Genomic DNA, 17,812 nt, shown 5'->3' with positions numbered 1-17,812 from the left:
ACTTCCTCAATTGGAGCCTCTTAATTTCGGATTTACAATTGCTTGGAGGGAGGAGCTTGGTCTTCCTCATAACTTGTCCTCCTTAGCAAAACACTTCAGTCTCATTAAACTGAGACAAAAACACGCTGATTATTGCAGAAAAGCCCCTCACCCCTCCACTGTATCTCCACAGGGCAATTTCTCTGTATTGGATGCCTTATGCCTCCAACAGCTGCCTCTATCCCATTGGAAGTCCACAGAGTGTGGGCACTCCTAGGACAAGCAAGTTATTATTTTCTTCTCTTTCCTAGTTTTTGTCTCAGTATTTTCTGTGAATAACTTATAACTTGTAGACAATTTGTTAGTGAATCTTTGAAATGGAAGAGTTAATTTGTTGGATGCCAGAGTTCTGTGAAAAGGTTTGTTTTTTCCTGCTCTTTAAAGAACAGTGGCCTTTAGGTTTGTGTTTGCAGTGTGATTAATCAGCTCTCATGAGCTCAGTCAGCTTTCCACAGACTATTTCCAATACTGAGTTTGGTAGGTTCTTACAACTTCTCTGGAGTAAGAATCACAGTGAAGCAATATGAGAGGAGCAAGCACATCTAAGGGAAAACTAATTGAAAGGATAAAGCCGGGGCATTTTATTGTGTTTATGTGGGTGTAATTACAATGGCTGCATTTCAAACTTCCAACTGTTTAATTTGCACAGTGCTGTTATACCATGTTTGCAAATTGTTGTAACATTAATGTGCTGTTCAAAGTGCTGTCCTCAGCCTTGCATATCTGTATGGACTTGTTTTATGGAAGGGTTTTTTACCTTTCATGAAGGTGAAAGACACATCAGGATTAGCTTTTGGAGGGATGCATGGATTAGGGATGCCCCTAATCCTGTTAGCAAATCACAGGATCTGCACTCCTAATTCCTCTGCTGTCTCACTGAAGATATCTCCTAATCACCTTGGCTGTTGACAGCGGGTTTCTTAAACACCTGAGAAAGAGACAGATGCTTGTCCATGCTAAAAGTCAACAGCCATGAATTTCCCTTGAAACAAAATCCGCATTTGCACCTGCACAGCATCCATGAGTTGTGTGCATGAGGAATCAGTATCAGAAAACTTTGAGACATCTGATTTTCATTAATATTTTCCCCCACTCACCATATATTGTAGCACTGAATGTATTGGCAGTGTCATATCCCTTGTCAAGTGGTTTATTTCATTTAGCAAAAGGGTTCACAGTCCACTGTTTTGATGCGTGTTCTGCTCTTACATCTCATCTCTTTCCTGTTTGTGGCATTTATTTCAGTGTTTAGTCTCCTGTAGTATGTTAAAGCTATGTCCTCCTAGTGCATATTTTGTGTTGGGAAGAGTGGATAAAAAAAGATTATTCCATGATTATCTGAATGATTATCTGGTAAAATTATTTTTACAGACTCCCTGTGTGCAAATGCACGCCTTGAATTTTGTTCATCTGCCCAGTCTTTCCTGTATTTCTGAAAGCTTCAACAGACATCCTCAGGGATCTTTCTGGCTCTAAGCAATAGTAATTTTGTTACAATATCTAATCCCCTGGGAAAAGACAGAGGAGTTTTGATGCTTCACAGAGGCCAGGCTAATGCTAACACCTATACCTTCGATGAATCAAGCAATAAAATTAGCAGGTTCTGACTGTTTGTGGGTGTTTTAGATCACAGAACACTTCAGGAAAGGCCAAAGTTACTGAGTGATGTGTAATCTGGGTAATCACAACCTGCTATCTTGCACTTTCCATTCTGTCAGTCACGGTGGGTTTCAGTTTTCCAGGCCCTGGACAGCCATGTAAACCTGGCTGGATGTTGATGACAGAGCCACCTGCCCAGTCCTGGTGCTTTTGCTGTCCTCGCTATTCCCTGATAGATCCCTTTCCCTCTTAGTATTTCTCCATCAACCTTTCTGCATTCACCAGCTCATGTTCTGCAAGGGTGGAGGCTCCTCACCCATTGCTGCTGTCTGTCTCTTCTCTCTCTCCGTCCACAGCCCAGGGAGATGTCTTGTTTCAGACCCCTTCCTACAGCCCCAGTCTCTGTTTGATTCCTGCTTCCACGTTCCTCCTTCCTGCCCCACTGTTTCCCTCTCCCACTTTTGTTCAAATCCATTATGAATTTCAGAGACTGATGTTTTGGTTATGGAGCCATATCCATAGCCTACATTCTGATCTGCCCTAGGCACAGTGGCATTCAGACAAAATAACTCCTTTCAAGATGTGTTCAGCACTAATGGTGGGTGTTGTCCTTGATATCAATCAATGTGATGCCATGAACTTTCTTCCCTTTAACATTCCCCCACTGTAGAATCCTGTCCCCTGGTTCCTCATTACACCCTTCAAAGCCTGGCAGGCAAGTAAAGAAAATGCAGGAGTGCAAAAGGGGATTCAGCTCAGAAATTTGTCATCTTTGAAAACCAAAGTCATTTTTCTCCTCAAATTTTACGAATTTCTTGTTTTGTCGGGGTGGATGGTGAATAGATGTATACTGGAAGTTGATTGTGAGTAGATTGGGCATGGTGATGGAGGATTAGGTTGTGTGACTGAGATTGGTTTGGATGTTAATATTTCATCTCTCAAATCAGTGATTCTCTGAGTTAACTTTTTCAGTGTTTGTCCTTTTATGATATTCAGTGAAGCAAATATGTGTTGAAATTAATGAAGGTTCCTGTGTATGAGACCTGCCCTCATGGTCCTGTACTTCCTTTTAAAACACAATGCTCTTAAAATGCAGCAATCCTATCAATCTTTGTGGAAGGAATGAAGTGCAAACACTGGTTTGTCAAGGGGCTCTCTATTTCCTAGAGTTCTTCATTAAAGAAGACTTCCAAGTGGGTAACCAGCATGAAAGTAGATAAGCAGATGAGCTTGAAGGCTGGGTTTCCAGGCTAGCAATACATACATGATTTATTATAATTCAGTTTGTGCTTTCCTGAAATCATCGATTTGTCCTTGTTTGCTGATTTGTGAGGATGCAGCATACTGCTTTGGAATAAAAAAAACCACTAGAAATAATAATTTTTTTTTTAAAAAGGAAACTATATTTTTTTCACAAAACTTTACCTGCCGCAGTTACTGGACTAAACTGCACATTGAGCAGAGAAGAGTGAGAAGCCAGTTTTCCTCCCATTCAGTCTCCTTGCTTTTATCTCTGTAGTGAAACCTTGATAAAATATCCATTGTTTCTCTCATTGCTGTAACTATGCAAGGGTGGAGGTGATCTGTAGGCTGAGCACCATGTTTTGTGAGTCTGGTTTTAGCTCACCTGGCTGAGGTGGTGCACTCACTTCCTGAGGACAGCACAATTTCCCCTCCAGCCTCTGGTGGAAAAAAATATATCACATGTGATGGGAGTTTTTAAATAGAAACAACTGTTTCTCATATTCATTGCCAAGAATACATATCTTTTATATATGCGTGAATATAAAAATATTTAGAGAAAAATTACTTTTGGGCCATGAGAAAGTCCTGTGCTCTTGTTCAGATTCCTCCTCATAAGGCTGCAGGGTTCCTTCTGTGCTTTTGCTCCAGATTCTTTACAGGCTTTGTGATGGAGTGCCCACCCCTGCCTCTACTCACCTCAGTATTGTAGTTTATTGACATGAGGATTTAGGATGAAGAGATGGCCCCATAAAAAAGTCCTCATGCCTGCCTTCCCTCTCGTGCCTTCATTTAAAGATCTCTGATAGATATCGTAGATGATGGCATGAATTTTGTGTGAGTTAAAATGATAATTGTGGGAAATACAGAAATTTGGAGCTTGAGCATGACACGTTGGAGACATCAGTTTGCCTAAAGATGCCTGTAAATAAATGTAGGTTTAATTCCTCAAATCTTTTGCATGTTTTCTATGAAGACCACAGTTCTCAATATGAAGGGGAGATTTTTTTACTTTAAATGTCTGTCTTTATTTTTAATTCCTTTTATCTTTATTAAATCTCTCAGTCATGTCAGTTGGAGTTTTATTTGCATTGAAATATAAAAGAGGAAGAGTTAGATCTTAATTTTGCATGCATTCAGTAAGCTAGCAATTTGAGGTATTAAAGTGCCTTGAAAGCCACATTGGATACAGCAGCCCAAAACCACAAGAAAGAAAATTTCTTATTTGACTTTGTAGAAATTGTGGATTATATATTCTGGGGCATATCCTGTAAGACCTTACTTGTGCCTCAGCTAGGCAAAATGCCCATTATTCTCAAGTCATATGCCTGAAATATTACTGAGGGAGGCTGTGGCATAAGTTATTTTGGATTTTATATGCAATAAAGCAATAGAGACTGGAGGTGATGGTAGCAAGCAATTTGCTACGGAGTCAACAAGTACCACACCAACCACAGTGGTAAGCACACTGGCTGGGGTTTGCTCCCACTTTTTTACATTTGAAAAAGCAAGCATTATTTTCTATGCTTTTTTGCCTGTTTGTCATCTGCCAGGGAAACAGAATTCTGGGTGAATTCCACCAAGCTTCAAGGAGGTAAAAAAGTACCAGTTATCAGCTAGAAGGCACTTGGCTAATTCTTGTCTTCTGCTCAGTTCCTGTCTTTTTTTTTGTGTGTGAAACTTCTAAATTAAAATGGGATAAATATACTGCTCTGCTCATTGACAGGTCAATGCCATGTCTATTGTGGATGAAGTAAAACTGCAGAGCATTACAGACTACACATATTGAGATAATTATGTGCTTTTCCCTGGTGTGTTTCCAAAAAGCACTTTTATCTAAATATAATATATGTTGGAGGCAAATTAGACATTGTTTCAGTAGCTGAAGTTTTTTACCCTTTGCGTTAGCGGCCCTGATTTGTGCTGAAGTACTCAGAGGCAATTTTCCAGAGTTATTTGAATGTGGTTGAAGGATCTGCTTGCATTTCATATTATGAAACAGATGATCAATTTTCAGCCATGAGGAAAGAAGCAAAAAATAATGTGCATTAGTCATTCTGCGTTTGTGCAGAATGATGCCGTGACGTTACCAATGGGCTCTAAGTACGAAGCCCAGGTTTTAGGGCTTGAATCTAAAACCAAAGGAACTGTGTTGTTATAAGCAGAAAACTGGGAAAAAAAAAAAAAAAAGAAAAAAGAAAAAGAGACAGGGCATTGGAAATATTGGGCATCTATGAAACTGAAATTTTTACTTTCAACAGAAACCGGTAATTTGGGAAGGCAGGATCTGTCCCAGAGGCTTCAGTGTCATCCCTAGAAATGCAATAAAATGTCTGGAGGCTTTTCATATTGATTATTTGGTAGTCACCAAGGATTTTTGTTGTCAGTATGGAGTCCTTTTTCCTTGTGGTTATTAGCTTGCATGTCACCTTTCATACTTCATTCTTCGAGGTGGATTGTTTGCACCTTAGTTCTTTAGAATCACATTGTTAAAGGGATGAGTGTATCTACTCTTTCCTTGCCTGTGAAAAAACCTAAATGTCAAAAACATCAAAAGAAATCATAAAAAAGAATGTACACAAACTGGACCTCTCAGAAGACATTTTCTTTCCCACACTTAACTGTTTTTTCATGTCTCCCAAGCAAATCCTTAGCCCAAGTAAATAATCTAAAGATCTTCCTCAGCTGAAACAAAACAAACAAACAAAAAGTTGTTAAAATGCACATTTTTTTAGCCTTTAGTTTTTTAGATCAAAGTTTAAGATAGAAGAAATGCTTCTAAAGGTACGGTAAGAAATTAAGGATGCCAGGTCTGACAGAAAAATGTTCTTCTGCTAACCTTTTGAATAAGTGGTTACCCATCAGAAAAAAAATTGTAATCCTTGAACTCTTTGGACCTAAGATAAAGAAGAAAGTGTATTAGAAACACACAGTATGAAAACGAGGTGAATGAGTACACAGTACACTGAAAGGTGAGCAGTCACTTCGTTTTTGCAAGACAACTACGTGGATATCTGGGTTATTCATCCAGTCAGGAGTACAGGCTGTGCAGCTCTGGAGAATGTGTGGATCAAAAGACTAAAAATACTTGTGAGACGGAGATGAATTGTGAGCAAAATGAGAAGCATATACCTTTGGGTAAATGTAAGGCTGTAATGTTTAAGTCCAGCAGGTGCCACTGTATAATCTAGTCTAACTTTCCATACCTAAGCGTTAATGGAATTTCACCCAATGAGCCCCCAGATTGGTATTTTTTGGTAATATAACTTCCAAAAAGGCATCCATCTTAATGTGGAGATGCAAGAGATGGATGTTCCATCGTTTCTTCTATATATAATTACCCTCACTGCGAAGGATATGTGCTTAATTTCCAGTTTTAATTTGTCTGGGTTTAATTTCCAGCCATTGGTTAATTTTATCCATTTGTCTCTCCTACATTCAATGTGAAAAAAGTTGTGCATGTCAAATTGAGAAATATGTGAAAAATATGGGTGTTAATATCAGCATTCATGCACAACATTGGACTGAGAACTGTGGTGGCATGTCTGCATGTCTCCAACGAAATCCCCTGTTTTCACTCACTGCATCTTTTTGAAACATGAGCATTTTGGACTGAGATTCTGCTCGTTCCCTCATAAAAATGAATCTTCCTGAGCAGGTCTTTGCAGAAGGCTGTCAGTTCTCCTTGAATTATGGAGGAATGATTAGAGAAAAGAGTTTTGCCCATAACTGCCCCCCACGTTTCACCATATTTTTAGATATGACTCGAATGAAATGCAGCTGACGTTGACACGCAAAGCTTGAAAGAGGAACAACCCTCTGGAAGTGTTTGCATTTGTTATGGGTTTTTTTAGGTGAAGATTGATCAGTTGTTTATATCCACATTTTGAAGCGTGCCTATCATAACACAAATTAAATGAACAATAAAAAGATTAAAGACATATGTAATAATAAATAAAACGGGCCTGAATATCAACAGTGACACAAAGAGCACTCCCCAGTGGGTATTATTACAACGTCCATCCTCACCCCACCCATCCTTTCAGGAAGAGCCTGGGTAAATAGAAAGGCTTTCTAAGAGCACAAAAGGCAAACAAATGCACATTTATAGGTTGAGTCTGGCAATTAAATTTATCATTGAGGACATTTTACTGGCATCTTCCATCTGACATAAATTTAGAAATACGCAAGTCAACAAATATAATTTCAATTGCTGTGGTCATAGGTGATGAAGGGTGAAGGTCTTAGAAGTAGGTTAGGTTGCAAGTGGAGGTGCAGTAATCTGGTACAGGATGAATGATCTCATTTCTTGGGGTGGACCACAGAGAAAACTATTCTGTAATACATGTAAGGGCTTCCAGATAACAAAGTTGTGTGGGAAAGAGCTTGCTGAAGAGGTACAGTTGCATCTAATTGAGGTACATGTTGTGAGGACACTGCTAAGAGTGCAAGGTGGTTTTGTGGGCAGGAGAAAGGGAAAATAGACATTTGATTTGAGTGAACCATAGAGGAAATAAGAGGTAGATATGAGCTGTTTCTTTAAGTTAAAAATCTTAAAGGCTTTTGTTCTGTTTGGAATTTTTTCACATATTTCTGACACTCTTGAAATGGAGTCCAAGTTCAGATTCACAGCAATTCTTTCTCCCTGCCTCCTTGAATGGAGTTGTGTGATCCAGCTCAAATTAGACAGGTTTTTGCTACTCCTGTGAAAAATTAAAAAAGTTTTAGATTCATCAGGTTTAGCTCTGAGGGCCCTCACTGAGGGCAGATAGGGCTACAAATTATAAAGTGTCTCTTTAATCAGAATACAAACTGTTTAGAAGAGGGACCAGATCTTACCCTATTTTTATAAATTGCCTGCTGTAGCAAGCCCTTGAGCTTGATGGGAAATTTCAATGCTGTCATAATTCAGGCAATAATAATAATGTAGTAGTACTGGGCAAGGAACTCTAAAACCAAAGTGCCTTAGATAATATTTGAACCGATTTGAGGTTTCAAGTTGAAGCTGGCTTGTATGAAATGGTTTCAGCCCCATAATCATCCTAGCTATTACCAAGTTTCTTGATGGGCTACAGCTTCATGCAAATTCAGTGTTTGGTGTAAAATACAGAGTGCTGAATCTCTCTGGAGAAGGTCTGAGGCAGATGGCCACATCACCTGTATTCCCAATCCAGCAGAGTTATTTTCCACTCAAGGCTGTAGAGTTCCCCCATTCAGTCTGAGGGCAACATTTTTAGACTCACTCAACTGGGAGATTTGTTGTTGACTTCAGCAGGTTTGGGATTTCAGTCCTGGAGGTATAAATTTGTCCTACCCACTTAGTAGGGCAGAACATCTGTTGTTACTTGTTATCACTACCCAGAGTGGTGGGAACTGTCCTCTCACATGGATGATCTGCTCAGTCTCCCATACAGGAGTTGTGCAATATGGGAAGGATGACAGACTCAGCACTGTAGCTTTACTAGAACAGCTTATCAATAATGCACAGAGGTTACACAGCTTTTTCTCATGTCAGAAACATAGAGAAAGATAACAGGAGAAGCACCCAATTTTTTCTCTATTACTTGAAGTTGAGACTGAGATCACGTTATCTTTGATAACAAGGTGTAGAATGGTTTCCAAGTGATCATCTTTTCATCTGAATATTTAATAATAGCTTTTGTGCATCAGAAGGCTTGGCATACCTCTTTGAGCTCATGCTGTGTTGTGGTCTCATTGCCTGAGATAGCTGGAACAACTAGTTATAGAGAAATACTTGCCTGCAAAGACTTTGAACGGTTATATGGAAGGTGACAAATGGATATAAATTTAGTTTAATTCAGTTGCCCTGTGTGTGCATGTGTGCTAGGCAGCAAGGCTGCTCTCCAGGAGTGGAAAAACATCACAGGCCAGCATGGATCATCAGATTTCCATCTGCCTGATATACGGAGTTAAAATCTTGGAGTCACATTTTTTATTATTTGTTTACTCTTGCTCTAAAAAATGTCAAAAGATGTAGGCAAGTGAAAGATAAGCTTTGAAGAACTCCCAGATCGATTGTGGTTGTGAGGGGTAGCTAGGGAGAGCTGTAGCAGTGGGAGGGGGTGAGGGTCAGTGTTTCTATTCCCAGTGGAGGATGCATGAATTCATGTGTCAGCCCATGGTTTAATTTCTATGTGAAATTACTTTGACACCCTAGGCTATGTTGATAGCTGAGGAAAAGAGAGCCAGTCAAGTTAGGGTGAACAAACTCAGTGCGTGAGGATTGAGTAAATGATGAGATGAACACTAGTTGGAAGAGTGTATTTTTCGTGAGCAGAAATGGCATTTACCTAACTTGCACCATCTTTCCTATGACTGAATTTCTCATGGAGAGTCAATGGCAGTCAGGGTAACTACACTGAATCGTTTCAGTTTACCCATGCTGTGGTCATTAACCCATCAATTAACAGAGCCAGCCTGAACCTGTATTTTCAGCCTGCTCTACTGTCAGTCTGTTGTGGCTAGTCACGTCCACTCCAGAAAAACCTTTATCTCAGAGGGAAGCAGAACAGCCTGTGAAAGTACAATCTGGGGAGCAGTTTTAACGTAATTGTGAGGAAAACATGAAACAGATCTCTGAAAAAGTTGCAATTAGTTTTTCATATGACTGTTTCCACGTTTGTGTGCATGTTGCATGCATCCATCCTGGTGAACAGAAATTCATATTTAAGGTGATTCTAATGGATGGAGCCCATACCTAGTGTACTTGCTCACTAGTAGGAAACCACTACTTGCAGCAGTAACCACTACTTACTGCAGTAAGGCTGTGGACATACTTAAAAGCATAAAAAAGTGAATATACTTAAAAGCAGATTGAGAGAGATTGTCAGTTTTCTTATCAGATGATCTATGTGATAAGTGTCCAAGGACAGGAAATGCATATCTGTTTAACGGGTACTATTTTGTGGGAATTTTTTGCCTAGGGTATTTTTTTTTTTTTTTTTTAGTTTGCTGAGCAACTGGTGATTTTAAAAAGACATTTTAAAGAGGCTTTTGATAGCAGTTGTTCTCCTTGCTGTGTAGGAGTGTTCTGTGTGGGTACAGAGAGTGGGATAAACTACTTCATCCTCACGTGGTCTCACTGCAAGGACAAATGCTGAGCCATAGGCAGTGGGAATCGACTCAGTCATGGCCATTATCCAGCTGCCACAGGCTAAGAGCAGTATGCCCTCTCCTGTGCCCTTACATTTGGACTTCAGAGCTAAAAAGACCATAGCCTTCCTGCAGCCAGAATATCTTGTTAATGAATGGGCTGTCTGTCATCAGTTTGCTAATGCAGTTTTGTTCCAGAGAGTCTCTCTCTTCTGCAAATTAAAGACCTCATTGGTTTTTGATTGTATACACGTGCTTTCTGTTCTAGAATTAAATGAAATGTTGATCCTCATTTAAATTGTTTACAAATGGCAGGAAGTGTTTTTCCTTACTTTCCCTGCATCACCTCTAGTGCTTTTAATTTGTCTGCTTCCTTTCTTCCTTGTCCCTACACTGTGATCCTTCATCACCAGGCTGCTTGTGGTTTTCACGCTTCTTAAGAGGATTTGTTTCTGTAAAGAAAAGGTTGCAAGCTCTTGAGACAGACCATGGAAGTAGCAAATCAAATTCTGTGGTGCAATTAGGATGAAAATGCTTTTCTAGGTCTGGCAAGGGCCTCAGCCATGTTTTACATTTTAAAATCTCAACACAAAATTTGGGTAATTGAGTTCCTGCTGAACCTATACTTTCGCCTTATTTTCAGCAAAGGAGAAAAGCAGTATCAGAATAAGGTTAGAGGAGAGGATTGGGCCCAAAGAGTCTCACTGATAGCTAAATCAAAATGTTTTAGTTGCTTTTAATGTTAAAATATTCCTTGCAATGCTTGGTTTTACTTGATGTAGAACTCTATTATTTTTTTCTCCATGTGCATGGCTGTACAGCTAACTTGAATGTGTGGCTATATAAGGAGGATGACTTCTTAACCATGACATATCAGACCACTGCTAGAAGCAAAGTAAATTAATGTCCTGACTGGGTCTGGCACGCGTTAACTTCCTATTTCACTTTCCCTGCACAAAAAGATAAGAGGAACGCAGACCTCTCCCTTTATCTCACACAGTAATAATGCACTTCAGCAAAGATTTGAACAGGCCACAGGATTATTAGGATTGTAAGGTCTTGCTCTCCTTTTCAAGTAGAATGAAACTAAACTAAATATGATGGGTTAGATGAATACAATGAGTTCTCAGCTGTAGGCTTTCATCACCGCATCAGTCTTATATGATTTGGTCTGACAGGGCTCTGGGCTCACCAAAATTTTGTGGGTATCAGATGTTTGGCACTCAGAACCAACCACTGAGAGCTGTTGTCATGCTTGTGTCTCCCTGATTTCATATCCTTAAAATTTAGAATATTGTCACCATTTTTAGCACATGAGGTTTGGAGGAGACTAATGAAAAGCTGCTTGGCTAAGTCCAGTTTCAGTTGTGTGGGTCTGAATGACAGCCTACTCAAATGCTGCTGTGAGCACTCCAGCAGGATCATGGTGCAAGCCAGCAGGATGTTTGCTCAGCTACAGAGCTGGGGGTTTATGGTCTTGGGGTTTTCTAGGAGCAAACTGACAGTGTGGTATGGCTGCCACCTTTACTATGATTATTTTGTCAAGTCCACTTTTGACAAACAAAAGAAAACCAATCTTTGAAATGCTGCATCTCAAACTTCACAACATATTTTCTAAGCAGCCACTGTAGCCATGCTTACTGTGCTCTGGAAAACTTCTTTTTTGTAATTCTTCTGTGTCCTACATGCTATAGCAACTTCATTTCCCTATCCCTAATGCTCTACTGCAGGCTGTCCTACCAGAGAAATGATGACGATGACGAAGAAGCCGCCAGAGAACGTCGCCGACGGGCTCGACAGGAGAGGCTGCGGCAAAAGGAAGAAGGAGATCTGTCAGGAGAAGTCACGGAGAAATCAGAAGTTAATGCCCAAAACAGGTAAATGGCATTTACTGTTGTTTGCTGACAAGTCAGTGGTAATTTTTATTCAGAGCAGAGAAGTGTTTTGAAAAGGTCTGCTTTGGTACTTAAATTTTAAGTAGCCGGTTTGGCCATCCTTATTCCAAAGAAGGACCTAACACTGTGAGGATTGCCCCTGGCTGTGTCTACACAGCAGAGTGGGAGGATTACTGACTCTGGGCTTGAGGCCATGCTCATAACCCATATCCAGCATGTCCTCAAGGCTGTCCTTGGGGTGATTCAGCTGGGGCTCATGTAGGCTGTCAGATTCTCTCAGGCATGACTGCATCTGGCCTCACAAACCACCACATTTTTGTCCTGCTAATAGAGGTCAGGGCACTGTGGGGCCAAGGCACGTGGGATTGGCGGGCACCCAGGCCTCAAGCTGCAGCTGAAACATGCCTGCAAGGTGCTAGATGTGAACTGCAGACCACAGCACTTGTCTGGCACTGTCAGTGTCATACAGCTACAAACAGCAGAAAAGTTTATGGAATGAGGTGACACTTAGAATTATAAATCATCAAGGTTGGAAGAGATCTTTAAGATCATCAAGTCCAACTGTCAGCTTAGCACTACCACTGTAACTCCTAAACCACTACACCATATCATTCATATCACCACCTACTTTTCACAAGCTGAGTGGCCAGAGCTGGCCTTCCTGTCTGTCCATCACTTGTTTAGTTTCACGCAGTCTCAAATAACATACTCAGATTTCCAGTGGCCATAACACAATTGGCAGAAGAAACCAGAAATAAACATTGGGATATCAAGGTAATAGATACTGAGCAGAAGTAGCATTCTATTAAAGACAAAGAGAATGGATATAGATAGGAAGACAGTAACATTTCTGATCATAGATTATAATCTTTTTCCACAACAGAGGAAAGGAAAGAAGAACAAACTAGAAAGAGGGAAAAAACCTGCACACATGAGTATTAAACAGCAGAATTTTAAAGGAGTCAAGAAAATCTCCAGGGACTGAGAGTGAAGTCCATTCCTGATATCTACAGCTGTTGAATAGCATATCTTAAATTAGGTGCTGTGCTCTGATCTCTAATAGTGTATTGTCCCTCTATAGACAATCACAACCTCACTGCACATTAATTGCTGGACTATCCCTTTAGGGACTCTGTCTATGAATGCTGGTGTGGGACAGGAATAACTTCTTTTTGCTAGAGGAGCTCTGAAGTCAGGAAGGATCTTGCTTGTGTAGGATCTTCAAAAATTCTACCTAGGATGAAGACTATGCATAAGGCACATATAACTCAGGCCAAGCTGAAGGAAGCACCTAAAGCAAGCTAAGGTCTTCCAAGTATTCTGCTGCAGGATGCAGAGGGGGAGGGTGAATTTTTCAGGGCTGTTCAGAGTGCAGCTCTACAAGTGTCAGGGACCATTCCAGTGCCTACCAAAGTCAGGAAGGCTCCTTAGAACTTCAGTGGCTCTTGGAGCTGTCTTGGAAGGGAACTATTCCAGGCTCTGATATTGTGAAACATTGCATTCCTATGGATGTAGAAATGCCAAAATTAATCCCCGGAACCACTTTGCTAAATTTTGAAGTATGTAGCCTGTTTGAAGTTGTGTCTTCAAACCATGGAATGATGTTACAGTAACCTTTTTTTTTTTTCTGGAAACAGTGAAGTGTATATGTTGTTAGAAAGGTTTTTCTTTTTTCTTTTAATGCAAAACTGTCACTTTTATGTAGTGTGGCAGGAGAGGAAAGCAAGCGTTCTACAGATGATGAAGCTGCACTGTTGGAGAGACTGGCAAGACGGGAGGAGAGACGCCAAAAACGTCTACAGGAAGCCCTGGAACGTCAGAAGGAATTTGACCCCACAATCACAGATGGGAGCTTGTCACTGCCCAGCAGGAGAGAAGTAAACAACGTGGAAGAAAACGAGACCACGGGGAAAGAGGAAAAGGCTGAAACACGCGGAGGACACTGTGAGATTGAGGAAACAGAAACAGTTACCAAATCATATCAGAGGAACAACTGGAGGCAAGACGGGGAAGAGCAAAAGAAAGAAGAAAAAGACAAGGAGGAGGTACAGGAGGATAAAACAAAGGAGGTCCCTGTAGAGGAAAATCAGATAGACATGACAGCAGAAAAACCCACAGATAAAGAAGGAGTAGAAACAAAAAGTCTAGCTACAAATGCAGAGGAACACAAAGCAGAGAATGATACAAATGTCGTACCAGAAGGGACGCCAAGTCTAACTGACACAGTAGATAAAGAGAAGCTTAGGGATGAGGACAAGGCTGAGGAAGAAAGGAAGGAAGCAGAAGAAAGGGAGAGGTTAAAAGCAGAGGAAGAAAAGAGGGCAGCTGAGGAAAAACAGAAAGCAGAGGAAGAAAAGAGGGCAGCTGAGGAAAGAGCTAAGGCAGAAGAAGAGAAGAGGGCAGCTGAGGAGAGGGCTAAAGCAGAAGAAGAGAAGAGGGCAGCTGAGGAGAGGGCTAAGGCAGAAGAAGAAAAGAGGGCAGCTGAGGAGAGGGCTAAGGCAGAAGAAGAAAAGAGGGCAGCTGAGGANGCTAAGGCAGAAGAAGAAAAGAGGGCAGCTGAGGAGAGGGCTAAGGCAGAAGAAGAAAAGAGGGCAGCTGAGGAGAGGGCTAAGGCAGAAGAAGAGAAGAGGGCAGCTGAGGAAAGGGCTAGATTAGAAGCAGAGAAATTAAAGGAAAAACAAAAAATGGAAGAACAGAAAATACAGGATAAGCAGGTAAAAGATAAGAAAGCGCAAGAGGAAAAACCCCAAGCAGTAAAAAAACAGGTACAGTAAACATTTTGCACCAAACTAAGACACCTGTTGTTTGTGAGAAATGTAATGCAAGAAAAAAAAGATTGATTTGGAATTTCTTCACAGATCTATTCCTGCACTGAAATGACTAATACTTGTGCTCTCACTCTCTCTTTTTAAAATTAAAGCTCTCTCTGCTTACCAGTAATCCAGGGCACAACATGCCTGACCTCACTCTATCACTCAAAGAAAACCTTGCATGTTCAGACCTCTGCATGTTTTTTTGCTACCTTTTTTTCTCAGCTGCTACAAACTGCCTAGTGTGGTGCCACACATGAGATGGAGGCAAACACGGTTTGGCACAAAATATTATGAGCACCTGGTAAAGCTGTGTGAGGAATGTTGTGTGTTAAATGCAATCACAAGAGAGGGCTGGACGTGTGAGCATGACACTACACGAGGGAGAAAGGCCCAGATGCGGGAAATGGGAGAGGGTTGAGAGGGTGGAGAATTTGGAGAGGGTGGAGGGTGCACAGTGGCACACGGAGATGTGGGCACAGCAGCGTGTGATGGAGCTGTGGCTGCACCCAGGATTGGTACACGAGCACAGTGGAGAAACAAAAGTGCAAAGAGATGTGATGTTTTCGCATTAAAAAAGTTGTTATTGAAAACCCAAAAACGAAGGAGGAAGAAAAGGAGGTTAGAGTGGAAGCTAAAAGGGAAAAGTTACCAGAAGAGAAGCTCCAACCTACCTCCAGGAAAGATCAGGTAACTCATAAAACATTGGTTGAAATGTGGTAGGGAAACTTGAGATAAGAAAACAAGTAAGACAGCTATAACCGAAAGTTTCTTCTTCAGCAAAGTGCTTAGGCATGTGCTTCAGTTCAAGAATGTGTGTAATCCTGCTGAAATAAATAGGGATGAAACTACTTACTTAAGTGCTTAAAATTAAGTTAATGCTTAAATATTTTGTTCTTTTGGGGCTTTAGAACCAATTCCTGTTTGTCTTAAAACAAATATTTCAGGAAACTCAGTTTGGTCAATTATACAGGGATGGTTTGCACCCTAGGGATGATTTTTTCAGGACAGTATCAACTAATTATCCTTCCTTGTTTTCCTCTCACTTTACTGTGAACTTTTTCCCTATGAATGAAGCCTACTCTTACAATAATAATATAATAATAATCATCTAGGCCTTTGGCCGCCTGCCTTAACTAATGATTTCCTCCAAAACTGCAATACCCTGTTATATAAACAGCATACCCAAGATTCTTCTTTTGTTTTAAAGAGCAAAGCTACAAAATTTACTGCATTGCATTCCTACTGTAAACACAGGAGCTGGTGCCATGATGTTTTACTGTATGGTAAGTAAATAAGATTTGGGGACCATTTACTCTTCAGGTTACAGCTGGACACAGGGAACCACGTTCGGTGCTGTGTAAGCAACTGTGGTTTTGGTTCAGTGCAGCAGGTCTTAAAGTACCCCCCAGTTCTAATTAGACATTGAGAATGGTCAGGGCCTTAGAGACTTGGACTCACTTGGGTTTAAAGGGAGGCCCACCCCAAAGATCTAGTAACAGGCAGTTTGCTGTTCACCCAGCTGCACGGGAGCATTGAAGTTGAAGAGGGTCAGCTCCAGTCCTTAGCTGGTGGATCAATTCAGAACATGCTGGAGATGTTTAGCTCACCCTCAGAGAGTGAGGAAGGCAAATTACATTATAAGGTTTTGTGTCCAGTTGCCTGGCTTGATTATCTAAGGTATGTTTTGAGTAAGTTTCATATGAGACGGAAAAGATGAATGAAGTGATGGAGATGGTTAGAAGAAAGGTTCCTGATGAATCAGGAGAGACATTGGCAATACTAGAATAAATTACTCTTGTAAGGGGAAGTGCTAAATGAGACCTAATGGAGATCTTCAGAATAGTGCACTAGAAAAAGTAGACAATCTCTTTAAATTAACCCTATTTAGCTACACAAAACAAATAAGAAATGGATTACATTAAGAGTTCAAAAGACAGAATCATCTTCCAGTATTCACTTATGTCTTTGAATATTACAAGTAAATGTAAAAAGGAGACTGTAACTGAACACAAACTTTGATTTTGGAGGGGAACTCAAGACACAGTTGTCCTGCTTGTGTTTATGTGGAGCTCGCTCAACTCTCACTGGAGCTCTTGTCATGCTTTTAAACCCCACCCACTGGCTAGATTATTCCTGGAAATTGGTAAGACTTCTAAAAATTACTTGTGATTTTAATGTTTCCATCTTTGGATGCTCAAGCTGAGACAATGTAATAGAATCCCATTTTTAGTGCAATGCTGAATAGCCATCCAGTGAAAGGTAAATCTTTTGCAAGTGTATCTATCATGCTGAGCATTCAAAGTGTTTTGAAAATCTTGATTGTTGCTTCCTGGCTTGTGAAGAAAAATTGACAAATTTGGACTCCAAACCAAGGCAAGATCAGTGCACTAGAAAAAGTTTCCACTCCTTCCCCCCTTTCAAGGACATACAAATTCAATGAGATCTATTTCTGAGCATACATGCAGTTAAGAGGACAGCAGTGTTCCGTGAACAAGATCCTGAAGCAATACAGTCTATCTACATAATCAGATTTTGCTTTTGCAGTCATGTTCTTTCTTAGTGTGATCAAAACCTGGCCCTTGAAATTCAGGTTTTGATCAAATTGGCAAGAAAAAATTTGTCTCATTTTCTGCACTGTTGCACAGTTTTGAAAAGTGACCTGAAAAGTTCATAAGAAAAAGCTTTCTCATGATGTGAGACTCCTGGTATTTCCTGCTTCCAGTTTGTGCTGCAACAGTTGCTTTTCCCATGGTATTTGGGTGTAGTAGTTGGCTCTACATGGAAGGTCTAGACCCAGATGCCCACAGCTTTTAACTCACCAAGTAACTGAGCTGAAATAAGGAATCAAATTTAGCAGATGACCCCAACATCAGTAACAGATTCACCTCAGTCTGAAGGTGTTCAAACTCAAGATTTAGAAATCTCAGCTCTCAAATAGTAGCATAAAACTCTAACTGAAAAGAAGCAGTGTAGAGAAAGATTAAAATATAAATACATTAAGCTGGAAATTCACTAAACATGCCTTTGGTCATATTCTATATTGATATCAAGATTTGTGAGAGCATGTGAACTGTTTCAATTCAGGTAATATCACGTCTGCTCCAAGTTGGG

General features: G+C 40.5%; 1 protein-coding gene across 4 annotated transcripts in view; it reads left to right on the top strand.

Annotated features, from left to right (window-relative positions):
• Positions 1 to 17,812, top strand: part of CALD1 (caldesmon 1) — a 55,387-nt gene that overhangs the window by 10,815 nt on the left and 26,760 nt on the right. For 3 of the 4 annotated variants that reach the window (XM_017823929.1, XM_017823930.1, XM_017823931.1), the window contains exons 2-4: positions 11,724 to 11,870; positions 13,594 to 14,653; positions 15,305 to 15,388. In XM_017823929.1, coding sequence (XP_017679418.1) covers positions 11,724 to 11,870; positions 13,594 to 14,653; positions 15,305 to 15,388 — 1,291 coding nt within the window. The remainder of the gene's footprint in view (positions 1 to 11,723; positions 11,871 to 13,593; positions 14,654 to 15,304; positions 15,389 to 17,812) is intronic. The other variant, XM_017823932.1, reaches the window with a different exon arrangement.

Source organism: Lepidothrix coronata, unplaced genomic scaffold (assembly GCF_001604755.1).
Source record: "Lepidothrix coronata isolate B3197 unplaced genomic scaffold, Lepidothrix_coronata-1.0 Scaffold107, whole genome shotgun sequence".
In the NCBI taxonomy this organism is placed as follows: Eukaryota; Metazoa; Chordata; class Aves; order Passeriformes; family Pipridae; genus Lepidothrix; species Lepidothrix coronata.
This window is presented reverse-complemented; position numbering and strand designations above follow the sequence as displayed.